This window comes from Tenrec ecaudatus, chromosome 17, assembly GCF_050624435.1.
Source record: "Tenrec ecaudatus isolate mTenEca1 chromosome 17, mTenEca1.hap1, whole genome shotgun sequence".
Lineage (NCBI taxonomy): Eukaryota > Metazoa > Chordata > Mammalia > Afrosoricida > Tenrecidae > Tenrec > Tenrec ecaudatus.
The window spans coordinates 18001866-18021238 of NC_134546.1; the positions used below are offsets into that span (position 1 = coordinate 18001866).

At 55.6% G+C, this 19373-nt stretch overlaps 1 protein-coding gene and 2 non-coding genes across 4 annotated transcripts; all 3 read left to right on the plus strand.

Annotated features, from left to right (window-relative positions):
• The first annotated feature begins 1278 nt into the window (after nucleotides 1-1278).
• Nucleotides 1279-8448, plus strand: TMEM214 (transmembrane protein 214). 2 transcript variants are annotated; one of them, XM_075535393.1, is made up of 17 exons: nucleotides 1279-1445; nucleotides 2272-2465; nucleotides 2840-2990; nucleotides 3225-3359; nucleotides 3539-3621; nucleotides 4010-4115; nucleotides 4210-4291; nucleotides 4388-4489; nucleotides 4788-4929; nucleotides 5237-5328; nucleotides 5575-5623; nucleotides 5778-5891; nucleotides 6081-6198; nucleotides 6693-6789; nucleotides 6973-7141; nucleotides 7237-7434; nucleotides 7594-7732. In XM_075535393.1, the coding sequence occupies exons 1-17, from the start codon at nucleotides 1298-1300 to the stop codon at nucleotides 7597-7599; spliced, it is 1986 nt and encodes a 661-aa protein (XP_075391508.1). In that variant the 5' UTR covers nucleotides 1279-1297; the 3' UTR covers nucleotides 7600-7732. The 2 variants fall into 2 exon arrangements, with proteins under 2 accessions (XP_075391508.1, XP_075391507.1); XM_075535392.1 differs by having other exon boundaries at nucleotides 1280-1445; nucleotides 7283-7434; nucleotides 7594-8448.
• Nucleotides 8449-18486: 10038 nt separating this feature from the next.
• On the plus strand, nucleotides 18487-18576 carry TRNAY-GUA (transfer RNA tyrosine (anticodon GUA)). Its single transcript is given in 2 exon segments — nucleotides 18487-18523; nucleotides 18541-18576. It is a non-coding gene; the product is annotated as a tRNA-Tyr (tRNA).
• Nucleotides 18577-18958: 382 nt separating this feature from the next.
• TRNAA-AGC (transfer RNA alanine (anticodon AGC)) lies at nucleotides 18959-19031 on the plus strand. The gene has a single exon. It is a non-coding gene; the product is annotated as a tRNA-Ala (tRNA).
• Nucleotides 19032-19373: the final 342 nt, after the last annotated feature.

Consider the following 19373-nt stretch of genomic DNA (forward strand, 5'->3'; position numbering starts at 1 on the left):
ATTCTCTCATTCCTCAGGATCCTCAACTGCCATCTCCTCCAGGAAAACTTCCCTCATCTCCCTCCGAAGGAATTCCTCGGTCCCTCCGCTGTTCGGCTGATAGGCATCAGCGCCAGTCGGGTTCTTGTCATGAGAATTAGCCTTTCCTGTGCCTAAATATGCCCTCAAACGTAGGTGTCCAAGAAATAGCAGCTCTTCTAGGACAGCACATTCATCTAACCTCATCCACTGCCTGCTGGGATGCTCCAAAGTCCTGGGACTCACTATCCAACCGGGGGCACAGCAAGGCATGGCAGGGGCCTGTCTGCATGCATCCTCAGGTTGGGGTGGAGGGCTCTATTCCACGTCCTGCCACATCTGCAAATTGGAATTGACTTTTGCCCTGCTCTGGGGCAGGTGGGAGGGTGAGGGGGGAAACGACCAAAGAAAGCCCTTAGCCATCTTTTAGAAGGGCAGCGCCTAACCCTGCTCCTCCCAGACACCAGCACCAGGACCACCCCTCTTCCCTCAGGCCCACTGTCACTTTTCCTTCACAATAGATCTTCACAGCCCATTAAAGTCAACAAAAACAAACAAAAACTAGCACCTTCCCTGAAGAAAGGGAAGTTTTAATCTTGGAATTCACCCTGGAGGTGAGAAAGAGTTCCGTGCCATTCTTCCAGCCCTCCTACAAGGACAAACTGAAACCGTTAACATTTCCACGTTAGGACAGTCTGAACAGTTAGAGAACAGTGCACATGCTCTCTCCCACCTGAGCAGACCTGATGGAGGAGGCTATACTAGCCCCAAGGTCAGCCATTCCAACGCACCAGCCATTCCACAGGAGAAAGAGGGGATTGCCTGCTCCCCTAAAGATTTCATCTCAGAACGCAGGGCGGCCGTTCCACCTTGTCCTATAGGGTCACTCAACCTACGGCAGTGGATTTGGTTCGGTCTCCCCAACTAGTCACACCGTGCGTGCATGCCAAGAGAGCAGGAAGGCATCTGCCCAAGCCGCGCAGTGGAGTGACCCCCACCAAGACGGCACGCGACGAAGGTTTTCCAAAGAGAATGGCTTCTCATCCCAACGTGCTTCCCTGGGCACAGGCTGGAGGCTTGCTACCACGGCGCCGCTCACCGGAGACCCGACCTCCAACCTCGCCTGGAAGAGCCTGCCAACGGGAATGACTACAAGTCCCAGGCTGCCTTGCGACTGACGTCACACGCCGCGACGACCCGCGAGGAGACGTGGCAGAGCTCGGCGTGTCTGCGCCGGACCGGAAAGGCCGGGGCGGCGGCGGCAGGAGGGGTCGGGACCATGGCGGCCAAGACAGCGGGTGGGGGGCGCTGGGAGGTAGTGAAGAAGGGGCGGCGGGCTGCAGCCGGCAGCAGTAATAAAGGCGGCGGCGGAGGGGACCGCCGGGCCCTCGGGGAGGCCAACGGAGTGTGGAAGTTCGACCTGACCCGTGAGTACCCGCACTGCCGCCACCGCCGCGGCGGACACAGGCCCCCCCGCCCCCCGCCGCTCACCCTCGTTCCCCGCGCCCCTTCGCGGTGCCGTGGGAGCCGCTACCGGAGCCCGAGGCTGCAAACACCGCCGTGGGGTCAGGCGCGCGCGATCCTGTCGTGATCAGCTGCTCTCCTGGCTCAGCAAACGTCAATCGTGTGTGGTCTCTTTCGAGCCCCACGGAGGTGGACAGCGCAAGAGGGCTGCTGCCCTCCCCCGACAGAGAGGAAACTGAGGCCCGATCAAATGAGTTGCTTTACGGGATGAGTTCCCCAATCAGAGGGAACTGGCAGTCCAGTCTTCAGACACTGCATTCGTGTCCCATGGGTCGGTGGGGAGCCAGCCTGGCCTCGCCCCGCAGGTGTCTGAGACTGGGGAGAGCCATCCCCGGTCGTTATACAGGTCCCTCTGACCAGCAGGGATGACCCACAGCCAGCACCCACCAAGGATGCTGTGTGACACCTGCTTTCTCTTGATCTCCCGCATTTGTTCATAGAATGGTCCCTGGAAACTAGAGGGATTGGCGTAGGGCCCCACATGGCAAGCCTGGCCTCCCACTCACCAGAGAGGCCCGTCCCTCTGTGGAGTCCACTTACTCTGTGGGCCTGATGAAGACATGCCCGGGCCGTGGGAGAGTCCCTGAGCCAGGGCTGCGCTGGCTGACAGAAGCTACCAGCAGCACAGCCAGAAGGGGCCTCCAGGCGGGCTCCTCCAGAGAGGAGAAAAGAGGAGGCCTTTGAACCTCCAGGTCACCACCCCCCGCTTCCTGCCTCGCTTTACCCTAGCCCCGATCCAGACTACAAGCACCCTGTACGAGTTGGGCTTCGAGAAAATCACAAAGCGGCAGAATAAGGAGCAGGTCCCACCCCCTGCGGTGGAGCCCAAGAAGCCAGGGAACAAGAAGCAGTCCAAGAAGGTGGCAGCCGTTGCGAACCAGAACCAGGGCCGCTTCCGCAGCTTGGAGGCGGCGTTGCAAGCCGTGAGTAGGCCCAGACGCCATGCAGGACAAACGGGATTAGGTTGGTGGATGGTGGATGCTTTGGGTGGAGAGCAGGTGAAAGACGGGAGAGGGACACTACACGAGGTGAGAAGGGCGTTCAGGACGAGGTGGTAACCCCAAGGGTTGCCTTTCCTTAGAATGGAAAGGGGCCTCTGGAAAAACAGCCACGAGAGAGAAGCCCGGAAGTCCCAGGTCCCCCAAAGAGGAGATGGGGAAGCCAGTGGCTTCCTGCCTCTCATTCCCACCCCCTGGGGTTTAATAATAACAGAAACCCTTACTCTCCCCGTCACCACCCAGTTCCACCCTTTCCCCGCCCAGCTCACGCCTCACCCCGAGCGCTGTGTCCCTGGCAGCTGGACGTGGCCGCTCTGCAGAAGGAGCTGGACAGGAGCCAGAGTGTGTTCTCCGGGAACCCATCCGTGTGGTTGAAGGACCTGGCCAGCTATCTCAACTACAAGCTACAAGCTCCTCTGAGTGAGCCCACCTTGAGCCAGCACACGCACGGTTCGTTTTCCCAGCCAGCCCGAGCTTGACACAGCACGTGAAAGCCCTGAAAGGGCTGGGTGCACAGCAGAGCCCGACCCCGCCCTCCCGCTTATATGCCCCGTCCCCGTGGCTGTGAAGGCCCTGCCCTCACTGGGATGGGGAGGATGCCAGCCTCTGGACAGAGAGAGCCTGCACTTTCAGAGGGGCCAGGGGCCTCTCTCCTCACCCTCATGCAGAACTTGCTGGCCCTAGACTACCCCTACAGCCTGGTGAGCCGGGAGCTGCGCGGGATCATCCGGGGGCTGCTGGCCCAAGCTGCGGGGTCTCTGGAGCTCTTCTTTGACCACTGTCTGTTCACCATGCTGCAAGAGCTGGATAAGACTCCGGGTGAGGGGCCAGCCGGGGCGGGGGGCAGGCTTCCTTTCCCCAGAACCCTGATCTTGACGCTCTGGGGAGAGCGGAGGAAGCCAGAACCCATGGGGCTGCACAGCCAACAAAAGGGTGACCTCTGCCCTGAGCGCCACGTGGCACGCCATTCAGTTTGCTGAGAATCTGTGTCTCTGCAGGGGAGTCGCTGCACGGCTACCGCATCTGTATCCAGGCTGTGCTGCATGACAAACCTAAGATCGCCACCGCAAACCTGGGCAAGGTGAGCACAAGACTGAGAGGGCCCCCAGGAGGTTAGGCAGATTCCCCACTGCTGGACGCTCTGCTCCCAGTTAAGGACCAGCCATAAACACCCTGGCGAGAGCAGTACTACTAGGAACAGTGCTGGAGTGCTGGCATCTGTTGTCCGTTCCCGAGGCGGGTCATCTGCTATTCCTGGTCTACAGTTGGGAAGACAGAGCCAGAGCCCAGCTCAGTCACACCCACAGAGTGGCTGGCTAGCAAGTGGCGAGCATGGTGAAGGCCGCAGGCTGGGGCTCAGTCCCTCCACCCCTCTACCACGGTGCTCCCCTGCACCTTGGCCAGCCCTGCCCCTCCCCCTGGTTGAGATGCTTCACCTGGCGTTTTGCCTTACCCACCCACCCTCACAGTTCCTGGAGCTGCTCAGATCCCACCAAAGCCGCCCAGCCAAGTGTCTGACCATCATGTGGGCCATGGGTCAAGCGGGATTTGCCAACCTCACTGAAGGCTTAAAAGGTACCGGGGTAGTGGGCGGGGCAAGCTGGGAGCCGGGGAGCTCCTCTCTGTGCCTGGTGGGCACACAGTTGAGCCCCCACCCGGCATTCAACAGTGTGGCTGGGCATCATGCTGCCGGTGCTGGGCACCAAGGCTCTGTGCCCCTTCGCCATCGCCTACCTGGACCGGCTGCTCCTGTGAGTATAAGGGCAGCCAGGGGGGTTCGGGTGCTGGCCAAGCAGCTGGCATGGGCGCTGCTGTTTCCACCAAGTCTGCTCTGTTCTTCCCAACAGGATGCACCCCAACCTCACCAAGGGCTTTGGCATGATTGGCCCCAAGGACCTCTTCCCACTTTTGGACTTTGCCTACATGCCCAACAACTCCCTGGCGCCCAGGTAGGACGGCCTGGGTGCAGCTGCCTGGTGGCACCCTGCCCTCCTACCTTCACCTACCACCACACAAAAGCAGAGGTCATTAACAAGGGTGGGCTTTAAGGGGGCTTGACCCTGAAGTTAGACAGACATTCATGTGTGGCTGGCATGTGAGCATTTTGGGGGGAGAGGGTCGCTGGCTTCCAGCAGATTTTCCCAGGACACTCGAGTTAGCAAGGTGTTTGCTGACTCTCCCTTGGGCCAGGCGGGCGGGTGCATGGCACAGCTGCCCTCACAGCCTGTGCTTGGCTCCCCACCCCAGCCTGCAGGAGCATCTGTGTCAGCTCTACCCGAGGCTAAAGGTGCTGGCCTTTGGGGCGAAGCCAGAATCCACCCTGCACACCTATTTCCCCTCCTTCCTGTCCAGAGCTACTCCTACCTGTCCCGCCGAGATGAAGAAAGAGGTGAGGAGAAATGGCCAGAGGGTCCCATGTAGAGACCCAGCCTTCACCCACCCGAGTGGTTACCACCACCCCACTCCCAACACACACACCCCGCCCCCTCCCTCGTGCTCTCCCCGGAGAGGAAAGCAGCTGGAAGGGGCCAGGAGATGAATGCTCCTCAAGTCCCAGCTCAGGATCCCCAGCCTCCCCCTTCACAGATTCAGAGAACTTTCTCAGTCGGATCTTGCCCTGTTTCTCCACCCTTTGTCAGCTCTCTCTCCCTCACCAACCCCCATGCCCTTTGCTCTGTCCCTTCTGCCCTGTGCAGCTTCTGAGAAGCCTGACAGAGTGCCTGACTGTGGACCCCCTCACTGCCAGTGTCTGGAGGCAGCTGTATCCCAAGCACCTGTCACAATCCAGGCAGGTGGGGTGGGGGTGGCCGCCTCTGCTGCTCTGTCCCTGTCCCAGAAGCAGAAAGGGGCCGCTTGTCACTGTTCCTCAGCCTGGTGCCTCTCGGGTTGGGTGGGTCCTAGGACTCCAGGAAGGTGCTGCTCGCTGTGTCTGCCGGGTGGGGGCCCCTAGTCCCAGGGGCAGAGTTAATTGGGGACAGGGCGGGAGACACCCACCAGTGAGCCGGCTAACTGGCTCTTCCTGCTTTCCCCACAGCCTGCTGCTAGACCACTTGCTCAAGTCCCACAAGCAGATTCCCAAGAAGGTAGGAGTGAGAGGCCACGGCAGGCTGAGCCTTGTCTGGGTCCAGACCGCCCAGCCACTCTGTACTCCCCCGAGAGGTGCCCTTCTAGGGCGCTCCGCCTCAAGGAGAATCAGCTGGGGCTCAGTGATGCTCCCCACCGCTTGCCTTGCTGTAGGTGTGGAAGTCTGTACAAGACACCGTTCGGTCCTTCAGGCTCACCAACCGGGAGCTGCTGAGGAACAGCACCTCTGCCAACCAAGACGCCGCTGCCTGTGAGGCGGCCTGTAAGGTGTGGGCTCGCGGCGCTCCAGGCCCACTCCCCGCTCCGCCCCCAGCCTGTCTGTCCCTCCTGCCCCACAGCCCCCGCTGCCTCTTCAGCGCTTGTCCACTTGCTGAAGGGCCTGACCTAAGGCCCGCCTTGGGAACCAGGCCCACACCCTCCCCCTCTGGCCGCGCTTACTCCCCCCTTTCCTCACAGGCTCTGCTGCAGCAGGCCCGGGGCCCTCAGCTGCCCTGGGCACGGCTGTTCCTGTTGGCACTGGTGTTTGTCGTGGGTTTCCTGTGCCATGACTTCCGGTCCCACGGCTCCTTCCGGGGTAAGCAGATGGGCCAGCAGGGAAGGTGGGGTAGGACCAAGAGTGCACATGGGCACGCACATGTTCTTTGCAGCGCGCTCTAGGCAGTGCCAGTGTAGACATGCCTGCATACGCACAGGCTCGCTGGAGTAGGTGTCACCTCCTGAAGAAATTGAGGCTCAGAGAGATGTAGCAGTTAGCGTAAGATCAGAGCAGGTTAGTAGAAACGCCGACTTTCTAACCCAAGACTGCCTCTGGGGTACCTGAAGCCAGGGTTCCACTGGTCTGCTTGCTTCCTGCTCACTGGCCCCATCAGGAAAGTGGGGGCCAGCTTCTCATACCTGCAGAACCCTCCCCCCCACCTCCCTGTGCTGCATGCTCAGGGGGCAGACCAGCATCTGCTCTGTGCCCCGAGAACACTAGGAGCCCTCTGCCCCCGCCCCGCCCCGCCTGCTGGGGGCTTCCAGTGGCTGCCTCCCCATCCCACCCGGCTCACAGGAGGTCCCTTTTCTCAGCCTCCTTCTCTGGCCGGATGCTTCAGTCGTCTGGTTTCTTGCCTGCTGGCCAGCAAGTGTGTACCATGCTCTACGCCTACACCCTCCAGGGCTACAGGTAAGTGCCTCCCGGATGGGGGAGACTGACGAACAGCCAGGCGCCCAGAGTGGCGGCGTGGCTGGAGGAGGTGATGACTGAGTCAGTGCAGAGGGGCCATGGCGTTCCTTGCCCCAGCGATTGTGTGGGGGCTAGGCTGCCCTGAGGAAACTCAGAGTCCCATCTCCTTTGGCCTCCCCACAGCTGGCTAGGAGAAACGGTGCCTGCCTGGGGCTCCTACCTGCTCACCGTGACAAAGCCCACCTTGCAGCTGGCCTGGACCCAGACCAATGCCACACTCAGCTTTCTCTCTGCCCACTGTGCCTCTCACCTGGCTTGGTTTGGTGACAGCCTCGCCAGCCTCTCTCAAAGGGTAAGCCAAAGACAGGGAACGCCACCCAGGCCTGCCCTGCCCGGACAGAGTCCTCAGGAAGATGCAGCCCCACCTGAACAGACCGTCCACACCAGGGTGCTGTCCCCTGTGCTCTGACCTGCTCCGACCTCCACCACCCAGATCCACCCCCAGCTTCCCGGGGCGCTGAGCCAGCTTCTCCAGTCTCTGAGGGAGCTGCTGCTGCTGCTGTACCAGGAGGGGCTGCTGCCGATGTGGCATCTGCTGCTCGAGGGCCTGTCGAGGGCCCAGGAGCACGGCCACGAGCTGTGCAGGTGAGAAGCCCCGGGCTTCAGCCAGGACCCCAGCCCCCAGTGGTCTGCTCTGTCCCATTGCGCCATGGGCCCCTCGGGGGAGGTTGGTGGCCCTAAGCTGCTGTCCTGCGACTTAGAAACAAACCTCGCTGCCTCTGAAACCTTGCTCTCTCCTCCCAGAGGTGAGGTGACGTGGGGCTGCGTGAAGACTCAGGTCCACGAGGCTGCCCGCTGGGCCTGGGTCTGCCTGCGGGACATCACAGTGGCTTTCTTGGACTGGGCACTCGCCATGACATCACCACAATAGGCCGCCAGGCTGCACCTGCTCCGGCCACTTGCTGCCATCTGAGAATGTGGGGGCTGGAGGCTGCCGTGTTAATGGCAGTTCTGCGTGGGTCCTTTTGACTTGGTGCCTGACTTCTGTCTCCTAGGGAAGTGGCCAGGGGGCCTCTGTCCCGGTTCTCCCATCTCTGGTGGGGACTGAGCCCCGGGGTATCAGATCTCCTACCAGGATTCCACTGAACACTGGCCTTGTTGCCTAGTCCCCACGCCCATCCTTGGGCTGGCAGCCTCTGGTCCCCTCCTCTCTGCTCTCGGTCTCATCCCGACAGCCCCAGAGAGCACGGCTCCATGAAGATGGGGTTCCAGAGGGGGGCTGCTGCGAGGCCTCTGCTTCCTGATCTTGGCCACAGCGTTGGCCGCAGAGGAAAAGGGAGAGGGACTCCCAGAATGCCCGGCAGCCAAGTCACCCCTGTCTGCAGTGCTGGTGAAAGCAGCTTTCACTGCAAAATATCCCGGCCCCCTGCTCAAGTCCCTACTGCCCATCAGTGCTGGGGGGCCAGTGAACGGCACTGCCTCAGAGCTCCGCTCCACTGTCCTTCCCACCCCCAGCCACCAGGAAAGCAAGAGGCCAGGCAGCTGTGTGGCCCAGGCCCAGTGAACCTTCCCGCCAGCAGCTCTTGACACCGAGCCCAGTATGTGGCTCACAGCTGCCTGCCCTGCCCAGTGGAATAAAGGACACAGATTTGGTTTTTACATTTCTCTCCACAGTCCCAGACAGTGATTCCCGTTGCTCTTTGACTGGACACCAAAACACTGAACCTCTATGAATAACTCTCTCCCTCACCCCTGCCCTCCCGGGAGTTCTATCATGCTGCTGACAGCAGGGGAGCCAACATCCGTTACTCACATGTTTGACCTTGGTGGTCCAGACATACTCCCTCTGCCTCCAAGGCCCTGGAGTCATGACCCCGTGTTTGCCTTGCTCGTTTGCACACTTCATGCTGGGAAACACAGCGGGGGTCCCTTTCCTCACCCAGGGGAATTGCTGATCCGTAATCACGGAGTCTTCTGCCAGGCCCTCGGCATGCAGTGATTGATTCTTTAAGGCAGTGAGTGGAAGATCTTGAACTCCAAGAGACAGACATGAGACTGGTTTTTCATTCTTCACCATGGTCTTCTGAATGTTTCAAACTCTGGGCCTTCCTAGAGACCCGCCCCCCAGGCCGCTCTCCCAGTCCCTCCTCCACACCCAAGGCAATTGCAGGGACACTGTCCTGGCCACTCTCCATGCACATGACCCCCCCCCACACACACACACACACACACACTTCCTCCTCACCGTCCCAGTACACAGGAGAGAGCCTAGCAGTCTGGACACCCAAGTGAGGTCCTGAAGGCTTGGCACACTTGCCCTGTCCCTGCCAGGATACATTGGTCTGTCACCTGGGATTGAGCAACCTGTATGAACTGAACTCTGCTCTCCTGGTGTAGCCAGGGCCATTTTCCCCAAATAAGAGACCCCACGTGGTAAAGGGCCAAGGCCTAGGACTTGGAAGGGTCCCAAAGCACATGCCATCGCCTTCCTTATTAGGAACAATGGATTCCGTTCTGGAGCTTGACTACTTGTCAACTGCCCTGTGTTCACAGCGAGCTGGAGAAGGGGGCGGGCCCCAGCAGTGACAGCAGGCCTCTGGACCTCAGGCTTTTACTCAGAGCAACATGGATTTGTGGGGTTTCTAACGGGTGAGCCAGGTGCCACACAGCGTCAACTGAAGTTACATGGGGCTCTGCAGCCTTCTGGGGACATGGTGGCTTGACTCCTTTGGAATTGGCCAGGATTTGCCTTTTGCTGGCAATAGCCCCACACGTAACTGGTGTCCCTGAGAGCAAACCCAGTCACTCGCCACGAGCAGGAGTCCAGACAGCCGGTCCAGGGAGCCGCTCCTGACCAGCCAAGTTCATGCTGCCCTGACTGGCAAGGTGGTGGCAATCGCTGGATGAACAGGAGACACCTGGCTGTCAAGACTTCTCTTCCACACAGCTGGGAGTCAACAGAAAAATGAAGGAGCCGTTGAGAGTGTGGTCTCCTAACTTTATTACCAGGACTTGTTACGAACGTTTGAAATGGCTTAGTTTACCACAACCAAGTCATTCCCCCCAGTCAGCAATTTCTACACATCTCATTTCAAGAGATCAGTTTCCAGCACCCCATCTGACACTTCCTCCCAGGGTTCCTATTTCCATCAGCTCAGCATTCTGCCCCTTCCTGCCTTGTGAACTTTTGTCGTTTTTAGCAAATGTTGCCCTTTGGGCCTCAGTTGATCATTCTGAGAAGCACCATTCTCTCTGATGTTGCTGCTCACGTGACTGGCCGGAAAGTGATTCCTGGCAGCAGACTCAATTCCATGTCTGAGGGCAACCATTCTCTATCAGTCATTTTGAACATTGTCCCACACTTTCCTCCTGCCCAGAACCATCTACTGTGATCCCAATTGGTAGTGATAGGGGGGCACCCTCTAGTCGTCTGGGTACCAGGCTAGTAGAGCCTATGGTATGGGTGGTCCCAGAGTCCCCTGAAGCGACGGTTTGCTTGAGCTTTCGACAGTCTCCACGCTTCTAGATGACTGCAGCTGTTGCTAGCACCGAAGCGAGATGGGGAATTATTTAGGGCCAGTTGGCCTACATTGTCCCATTCCTGCGGGACATTCACCGTGGATCCTGGAGGAGAGGGTGGGAATTGGGGGGGTACAAGAGGCACGGAGAATGAGGACAAGACAATATCCTGATCAAGTCCTGTTTTAATGAACAAAGAGTCACAGCTTATAAGGGCCAGCCAAGGGGGGGAGCCTCAGCCGCACATGCAGATTAGGCTACCTTGGCAACAGGCCAATCAGGGAGTTCAGGGGAGCGTGCCCTGCCCTTGAGTCAGTAAGGGCTTACAGTCTTCAATTAGGTAAGCAGAGGAGTGGCATGTACATGCAAATCAAGCATAGGGGAAGATGATCTTTTGCCCAATCAAGGGGATGCAGGACACAGGTGCTTATCTAAAGAGCTTTACAGCTGCAGTGCTCTATCATGTAGGCTGGGGTAGAAGAATGCCCAGAACTCAGGCTAATAAATTCCAAGTAATGGCCAGGCCTCACGTCTCCAGGCAAGTCCTAATAAATTCCAAGCAATGGCCTGGCCTCATGGCTCCGGACACTCCATGTCCCTTGGGACTGGTGCTGAGCTGTTGAGCCCAGTTGACAGCCCCTCAGCACGGTGCCCATTCGTCCCATCGGGACCTGCAAATCCAACCACGTGACTGCTGTGGAGACACTGGCTGTTTTCCTAAGTCTTAAACCAAGTTTCCATATTCTGGTTACTTTTACCCAATCCACAGCTTGAATTTCAAAGCAGAGCCTCTGGACAGGAAGCGCATGTCTGCAGAGAAGGTGGCTAGGCTGGCACCTGTGGCTACCGGGTATCCATTCTCAAAAGGCCGCCTTTACCCCTTGGGTAGAGTTTCCCATGGAGACAGGTAGGCATGCCCGGCCCTGTTCCAGAGGAGCTCAGTCGCCGGTGACATCGAAACTAGAGTGGTTGGTTGATGTCTACGCAATGTGAATCTGCCTTACCTCTTCTGAAGACACTGGGTGTGAATAAACACTTTCCATGATCCACCCTTCTACACCCGACACCGACTCCCTCCTCCTGGGTCTGCTCCAGCAGGGTCCAAAGGAACAAGCCGAAGCAGCTGGTCCTGTGTGCCCTCTCCGGTGTGGGTTTGCAGTGACTGGGAGCTAGGAAGTAGATCCCCAGGCTTTTTCTGAGGCACCTCTCTGGGTGGACCGAAACTGCTTATCTTTCAGTTAGCAGCTTAGCCCCGCCAGGCTCTCCTCAAGGAGCCACGGGCGTCCCTTCGCCCGCTCCACCGATAACCAGGCCGCTCTGTTGCCCCGAACTTGAGGGGCTAAGGAGAAATTTGAGGGGACCTCCCACCATTCACGGTAGGAGTGAATAAAAACCACAAGAACCAAACTCACTACCATCGGTTCCAATCATTGCCAACAATTCCGACTCACCCTGACCTCAGTTTGGCGACGAAATCCTCCTGAGCAAACCGCCTCATCTTTCTCCTGAGGGACTCCCGTCGGGTTTGCACCGCTGACGTTGGGATAAGGAGCCTATGCATGCGCTGTTTCCTTCGGAGCAACTGCTAGCAGCCCACAGTTGTCTGTCAGGCAGGGTTCTCGGGTCTGTCCCGGAAGGGGCGGAATGCAGTTGTTTAAGGCCTGTTGCTTCCCATCAGAGAGATGATGGGATTCCAAGTCGAGGGTGATGGAGGTGAAGCAAGGTGTTATTTTGTTGGTTTGTCTCTAACTTGTTTTTAAAGAACAGTCCCCACATAGAACAGGATTAGGAAACTATGCTTAAAAGGAAAGCCTAAGCGCTGGTTTTTCTAATGACTTCAGAGCACATTTCGCCACATGTTCTAATTCCTGGACCCACTCCCACATCTCTTGGTGGCTTGATGTTCTCTTTGCACACAGGGAAAGGCAGCCTTGAAGCAAGATGTGTGTTTAGCAGGAAGTAAGAGAGAGGCGGAAAGTGACACCTAGAAGTACTTGCTTGAGCCATCACATCAAAGGGGGAGCAGTGCTGGCTGGCTTTGACCTAGTGTCTGCAGGGTGACAGCTCTGGAGCCAAGCAGGGGTATTCTTCAGAGATAGGCAGAAGATGTCACCAACAGAATATTACCTGTTCTGGTCAAGGATGATTGTTGGGCTGCTAACCACAAGGTCAGCAGTTCAAGACCACCAGCCACTCCTCAGGAGAAAGCTGAGGCTTTCTATTCCTGTTAAAGAATTACAGTATTAGAAACACAGGCAATTTTACCCTACCCAGAGGGTCACTGAGTTGGCATTGACTCGGTGGCAGTGAGTATACAGTTTAAGGTAGAAGACGACAGGTCTCATAAAATCCCAAGGTGGTGATGGTTGGGGAACTCTCTGAGGTCAGGCAAAGGTGTTTAGAATTTGTGTTTGGCATTGTGCTGATGTTGTTAGCTGTCTGCCAGCGAGTCAGCCCCAACGCTTAACCCCATGTGCACCAACAAAATTGCCCGGGCCATTTCAATCGTGAAAGTCGGACTGCTGTGACCCAGTTTTCCCTGGCTGATTTCTGGAAGATGGGAGACCCTTCTTGGGAGGCTGTTTACATGAGATTCCCTAGAAACCCAGTGAAGGCCAACCAAGGTCTGGCTGGAGAAGTCCCCGCTGCAGTCCAGGGTTATGAAGTCCTCAGTGGTCATAACAAGTGGCGGACCTGGGCAGGCCTGCTGGGTAATCCACGGAACGCTCCAATTCGAGCACAGTAGGTCCACAAGTTTGCTGGAGGCCATGCGACAATAGTGGCAGCAGTCCGTCGACAGGGAGCTGCCAGGGGGCCAAGCCGAATTCGGAAGAGGACATGGAACAAGGGGTATCATTGCTGATTGGCTTGGAGAATGTCAGAAAAATGTTTACTTGTGCTTTATTGACTGTGCCCAGGCATTCCACTGTGTGGCTCAGAATGAAGTATGGGTGGCATCAAGAAGAATAGCCATTCCAAAACGCCTACTTAAAAAAACACAACAGACACTTTATTGGGGACTCACAGCTTTTATCACAATACAAACATGCATCCATTGTGTCAAGCACATTTGTACATGTGTTGCCATCATCATTCTCAAAACATTTTTTTCTACTTGAGCCCTTGGTATCAGTGCCTCATTTTCCCTCTTTACCTCACAAACCCTTATTAATTTATAAGTTATTACTTTTTCATGTCTCACACTGACCGATGTCTCCTACTTGATCTCACTCAGAACCTGTACATGGAGCAAGAGACACTTGTGGGAACAGAACAAGGTGATACCACACAGTTTAAAACGAGCAGAGGTGTAACAGGAGCATGTACACGGGTACAGATAACAGCTATGGACACATGGAATCCAGGACAAATAAATCCCTCAGAAACAGTAATGGGAGTAATGATTCCATGAAGGTTTGGCGAGTGGGTGGGGGGAGTAAGAGGAAATTGAAAGCAACAATGATGTGTAACCCGCCTTGAGGAGGATGAATAACAGAAATGTGGGTGAAAGGATACAGCGGTCAGTGTAAAATATGAATATATATATAGAATTTATTAAGGGTTCACACGGGTGGTAGAGTGGGGGAAGGAGGGGAAAAAGAGCTGACATGACAGGGCTTGAGTAGAAAGAACATGTTTTGAAAATGATGGCAACATGTACAAGCTTGCTTGATGTAATTGATTTATGGGTTGTTACAATATCTGTAAGAGCCCCAATAACATTATTTGTATAAAAAATGAAATGAGGAAAGGTGTGCCGCCTCGGGGTTACATCCTCTCAGCATATTTGTTCAATCTGTGTGCTGAAGGAATTGTCAGCGAAACTGGATCCCAGGAAGAAAAGTGTGGTAGCAGGCTTACTAACAACCTGACATGTGCAGATGACACGACCTTGCTGATGAAGATCAAAGCTTGCAGCTTTCAGTATGGATTACAACCCAATATAAAGCAAGCCCAAATCCTCACCATTGGACCAGTGGGTAACATCATGGTCAATGGAGAAAAGATTGACGTTGTCAAGGCTCTTGTCCTGCTGGGACCCACAGTCAATGCTCAGGGAAGCAGCAGTCAGGAGAACAAAGATGTATCGCACTGGGTAAATCTGCGGCACAAGACCTCTTGAAAGTGTTGAAAGCAAAGAGGACCTAAGTGTGCCTGCCCAAGCCAGGGTATTTTCAGTTGCCTCCTATGCATGTTGGACATTGAATAAGGAAGACGACGACGGAAGAATGGATGTATTTCCTCTACTCAAGTCCTCCCTCAGCACAAGACTCTTTGTTCTAACAATCTGGCGTTTCATGATGCTCACCTTCCCAGACACAATCGCTGAAGATAAAACGGGTGCATAAGCTAATGTGATGAAGAAAGCTGATGGTGCCTGGCTAGTACAAGATAGAGCATCTGGGGTCTTAAAGGCTTGAATTTAAACAAGTGGCCATCTATCAGGGAAGCAACAAAGCCCACATAGAAGAAGCACACCAACCCGCGTGGTCATGAGGTATCGATGGGATCAGGTATCAGAAGACCCAAATCAAACAATCACACTGATTCTGATGAGGTGGGTCAGAATGGAGACCCAATTGGAAATCCCCTCACAGAAAGGTCACAAGGAAGGGACTAGCCAGCCAGGGTGCAGTATAGCACCGACAAAACATACAATATTCCCATAGTTCTTTAATGCTTCCTCCCCACCGCTATCTTGACCCCAGTTCTACCTTACAAATCCAGCTAAACGAGAGCATGTACACTCGTACAGATAAAAGCTCTGGACAGAATTCAGGACAGATAAAAGCCCTCAGGACCAATAATGAGAGTAGCGATACCATGAGGGTAGGCAGGTAAGGGGAGATGAGGGAGAAAGGGGGAACCAATCACAATGATCAACTTATAACACACCACTACCACCACCCCCAGGGGGATGAACAACAGAAACATGGGTGAAGGGAGACAGCAGACGGTGTAAAATATGAAAATTAAAATAATTTATAAATTATCAAGGGTTCACCAGGGTGGGAGGGTTAAGGAGGGATGGTAAAAATTGGCACTGATATCAAGGGCTCAAGTAAAAAGACAATGTTTTGAAAGAGATGATGGCAACATATGTTCCAATACGCTCGATACAATTGATGTATAGGTTGTTATAGGAGCTGCGAGAGCCCCCAATAAAATGATTTATAAACAAACAAAAAGAATGGATGCCTTTGAATTATGGTGTTAACAAAGAATATTGAAAGTGCCGTGAACTGCCTAAAGAACAAACAAATCTGTCTTAGAAGAAATACAGCCAGAATGCTCCTTGGAGGCAAAGATAGCAAGACGTCATCTCACGTGCTGTGACATGTTGTCAGAAGAGACCAGTCCCTAGACTAGGACACATGCTTGGTAGAGGAGGAGCCAACAAGAGGAAGGCCCTTGACAGGACGGACGGATTGCCACAGTAGATGCAACCAGGGTCAGACTTTGTGAGGACGGAGCCGGACAGGGTGGTAAACCGGAGCCTTCTTGATGGTACCTAACAACAAGACTAAATGAAGCAGAAATGCCCGAACTTCTCTCTGGACTGAAGAAGAAGGTATATAAAGACTTGGAGAACTGGTATGTAAAGGTGGTTTTTTCATGTCTGACCCAGCCATCCATCCAGGGAGTGCTCAGGGGACCCACGTTTCACCATATCCGTAAGAAATCAGAGTGTGCTCAGAGCTCCAGCATTCCCGAATACTACTTCGACCACTTTTTTAGGTGAGTGTGGCAGTTACATCATCTCCTGTCAACTTGCAAAGGGGTGGTGGTGGTAGTCTAGCCTGTCAATCAGGTCACAGCTTGATGACCTCATTTGGAGGCACTAAGGAGATAAATAGCTCACTGGAGGCCAGATACACACTCCTCTCCCTGCGAGATATTCCTATTGACAAGCCACATGGAGCTAAGCTGATGGAGCCAGAGCCCTGGAGCTGGAGGAGCCACATGGAAACCCATGCCAGTGCTAAATACTTCCACCGCCACTGGATCCACAAGAATTCCCACCCACTGGCCTGTGATCTTCTTGCATTCAGCGTCATTGCATGTGTTGCATGAGTCTGAAGAGGAATTTACAGACTGGTATCGGACATATGGGCTAATATCGGACTTATGGACTTGATCTGGATTGGGCTGGGATGTTTTCTCAGTATACAATTGCTCTTTGGTATAAAGCTCTTTCTTAGACACATGAGTGCCTTTGGATTTGTGTCTCTAGTCCACTTGGACTAACACGGTCAGATATTACAATAATAATTTCCCTCACTGACTTAAGGATCCCAATAAAATGGGGCTGATTAGATCCAGGGTGGCAAGGGGCCAACTAGCAGTGCTTAATCTCTAAAGACAAGGTGGGCATGGCTACCATAATAGACAGTCGAGTCGAAGCAGTACTCAGAACAGTCTGACTCACATGGATTGATGATGTTGGCTAATGAGTCATGGTGTCCCTAGGAATGAAATAGGTACAAAACCTATTGAATATCCACTTGCCCTGTAGGGGTGGAAACATTCTAGGCCAGGGAGCACACGTGAGGCTCTTTCAGAATGTACACATGGATCTGAAGTGACATTGGAAACATGTTAAAGGATATTATTCAGATAATGGTGATTACATTTGTTTCTAAAAATATATTTATGAAAAATCATAAGTTTTAAAACTAGAGGGGAAGAAAACACAAACTAGAAGGGTGGGGGTGGGGTTACACAGTGTTGTGAATGTACTAAACTCCACTGAATTGCTCACTTTAAAATGGTTCATTCTATGCTATTTGAATTTTACTCAAATGAAAAAGAGGTGTGGGGGGACGACAGCAACAATTAAACAGGTCTAAAACAAAAAAATCAGAGTGCTACTCACTCTTCCTAAGGCTCTCGGACACAGTGAGTGGCGTACTGACCCATTTTCAGTAACGGAACAAAAAGTTAAATCCAGAAATCACTGGGGGGTGGGGGGGCACTTTTGAACCTCATGCTGGCGGTTGGGCGCCAGGGTAGGAGCCCTGCGGCTCCAGAGCTCAGCTGAGCTGACCAACTGGTTGGGGGGGTGGGGGGGCGAGCGGCTGGGACAGTAGCCCCTCATTCAAGGTAGCCCCGCTGGTCTTCGGAGCTGGACGTCGAGGCCTGGTAAAAGTGGGTCTGCGGGTTTGGATCGCGATTTGATTTTCAACGCTCGTGGGAAAAGAGCCGGAAGTGTGAGCAAGGTAGGGGCAGCCAGGTGAGCAAGACAGGGGCAGCCAGGTGAGCGAAGCCTGGAGCTAGGCCAGGGCCACAGACACCGAGGTAGCCATCTTGTCAGGGGGGCGGGGGGGGGGGCGGCCCAGACGACGGCCACCTGCCCGGCACCCACGTCCCCAGGCTCAGCAGCCTGGAGCACGCGCCGCAAAGGAAGCCCAGGCGGCCCCCTGGGAACTGCAGGGTCAGCCCCGACCCGGACTCGCGTCTTTGGGGCCCCGGGGCCAGCTCCCCGCGCGCCGCCGCGCACCCCGCACCCCGCGCAGGCCTGGGCCGGAGAAAGAAAAGCTCTGGGCTGGTGAGCCCGCCCGCGGGCAGGGACCCCGCGGCTCGGCCCGGGATCCCAGCCTTTTGCGAACTGAACGATAGCCTCAGTTGCCTTTTATTGGCACCCGCGGAGAAGCCGACGGGCAAATGTGGAGCAGAAAGCGCATCATCAGCATCTCTCCATCTTGCATCGCGGTGCGCGCGCTGCGCGGTTGCAGGCGGCGTGCGCACCGGCGCAGCGGTGCAGGACTGGCGGCCCAGCAGCGGACGGAGGAGGCCGGCCCCGGGGCGTCCAGGAGCGGCCCCGCCGGCCCCGCCCCCCGCGGTCAGGGTGGAGTCCGTTGTTGCGTCCCGGCACCTCCTCTTTTCCGCAGGCGCTGTCCGGGTTCGCAGCCACCGCGGAAGCGCCGCGTGGTGTTTGTCCCGTTGCGTAAAGCGCGGGGGCGCGGACGAGGAGCGCGGCGCCTGGGCTTCTTTCCCCGGGGTTGCGCAGCATCCTTTCCTCGCGCTTCTGGCCCCTCTGTCCCGGGAAGCTTCGGTTTTGTCCGCGGAGAAAATGAAGCTCAGACTGACTTAAAATCGGGAAGTCCCTCTCAAGTCGCCGGACTGAGACTTGAGGCAGCATTAGAGGGCGACCAGTAGGGGTGGCTGCCAGCGGGGCCTTCGATAGCTCAGTTGGTAGAGCGGAGGACTGTAGTGGGAGCCGCCATGGTCATCCTTAGGTCGCTGGTTCGATTCCGGCTCGAAGGACTTCCTCCACTTTTGCTTCTTATTTGTTCGTTCGTTCAACCCTTGACACGATTAAATTACGCCTGAGGATTAAGGTGTGTCTGGAGGCGGACTGTGAATTTAGAGGCAGGGTACTGAGGAAATGCGGTCAGACACACGCAGTTAGTGATCGGTTGTAGTATTGTCGACACTTTACACGCAAAGGGATCTTAACGTGCTTTTTTTATATGTGTGTTTTGTAGTAAGGCCGTTTCGTCATTCCAGATATGTGGTTGTGGTTTTATATTTATTTAAGGAGTCTCGCCGACCCACGGCTGAATAGCTCTTCTGAATCCAGGTTCAGCCCCGGCAGTGGACAGGCCAGCACAGCCTGTAAAGTAAAGGGAAAGGGCTCGCAGCAACTGGGGGATTAGCTCAAATGGTAGAGCGCTCGCTTAGCATGCGAGAGGTAGCGGGATCGATGCCCGCATCCTCCAACCAGCTTTTGCAGGCGGCTCAGGCAAGAACCCGAGGCGAACAGACGGGCCAATGGGGCTAAGCCGAACGTTTAATGCTACACGGAGAAGCCGGAAGCCCAGGGGCGCCTCCACGCCACGCCTTTTTATTTCACAGGTGAGCCTTTTCCAGCTCTTGCTCGGCCACGCCGTCCTTTCCTCTTCCCAGCAGGCAGGCCGTTAACCGTCTCCCGAGACGACGCTGCTAGAATCCTCCAGCCTGCCCGCCCGCCCGCCCGCCGGAGCCCCCAAACGGCGCCCACTGCAGGCACCCACTCCCGAGCGAGGGAACCCCCGCGTCCTGACCAATGGCAGTGAGCCTTA

Coding starts and splice junctions, on each gene's coding strand:
- TMEM214 (XM_075535392.1), top strand. CDS start 1,298: ATGGCGGCCAAGACAGCGGGTGGGGGGCGCTGGGAGGTAGTGAAGAAG. Junction 2,466..2,839: donor TGGAGGCGGCGTTGCAAGCC/GTGAGTAGGCCC, acceptor TGTCCCTGGCAG/CTGGACGTGGCCGCTCTGCA. Junction 3,360..3,538: donor AGAGCTGGATAAGACTCCGG/GTGAGGGGCCAG, acceptor GTGTCTCTGCAG/GGGAGTCGCTGCACGGCTAC.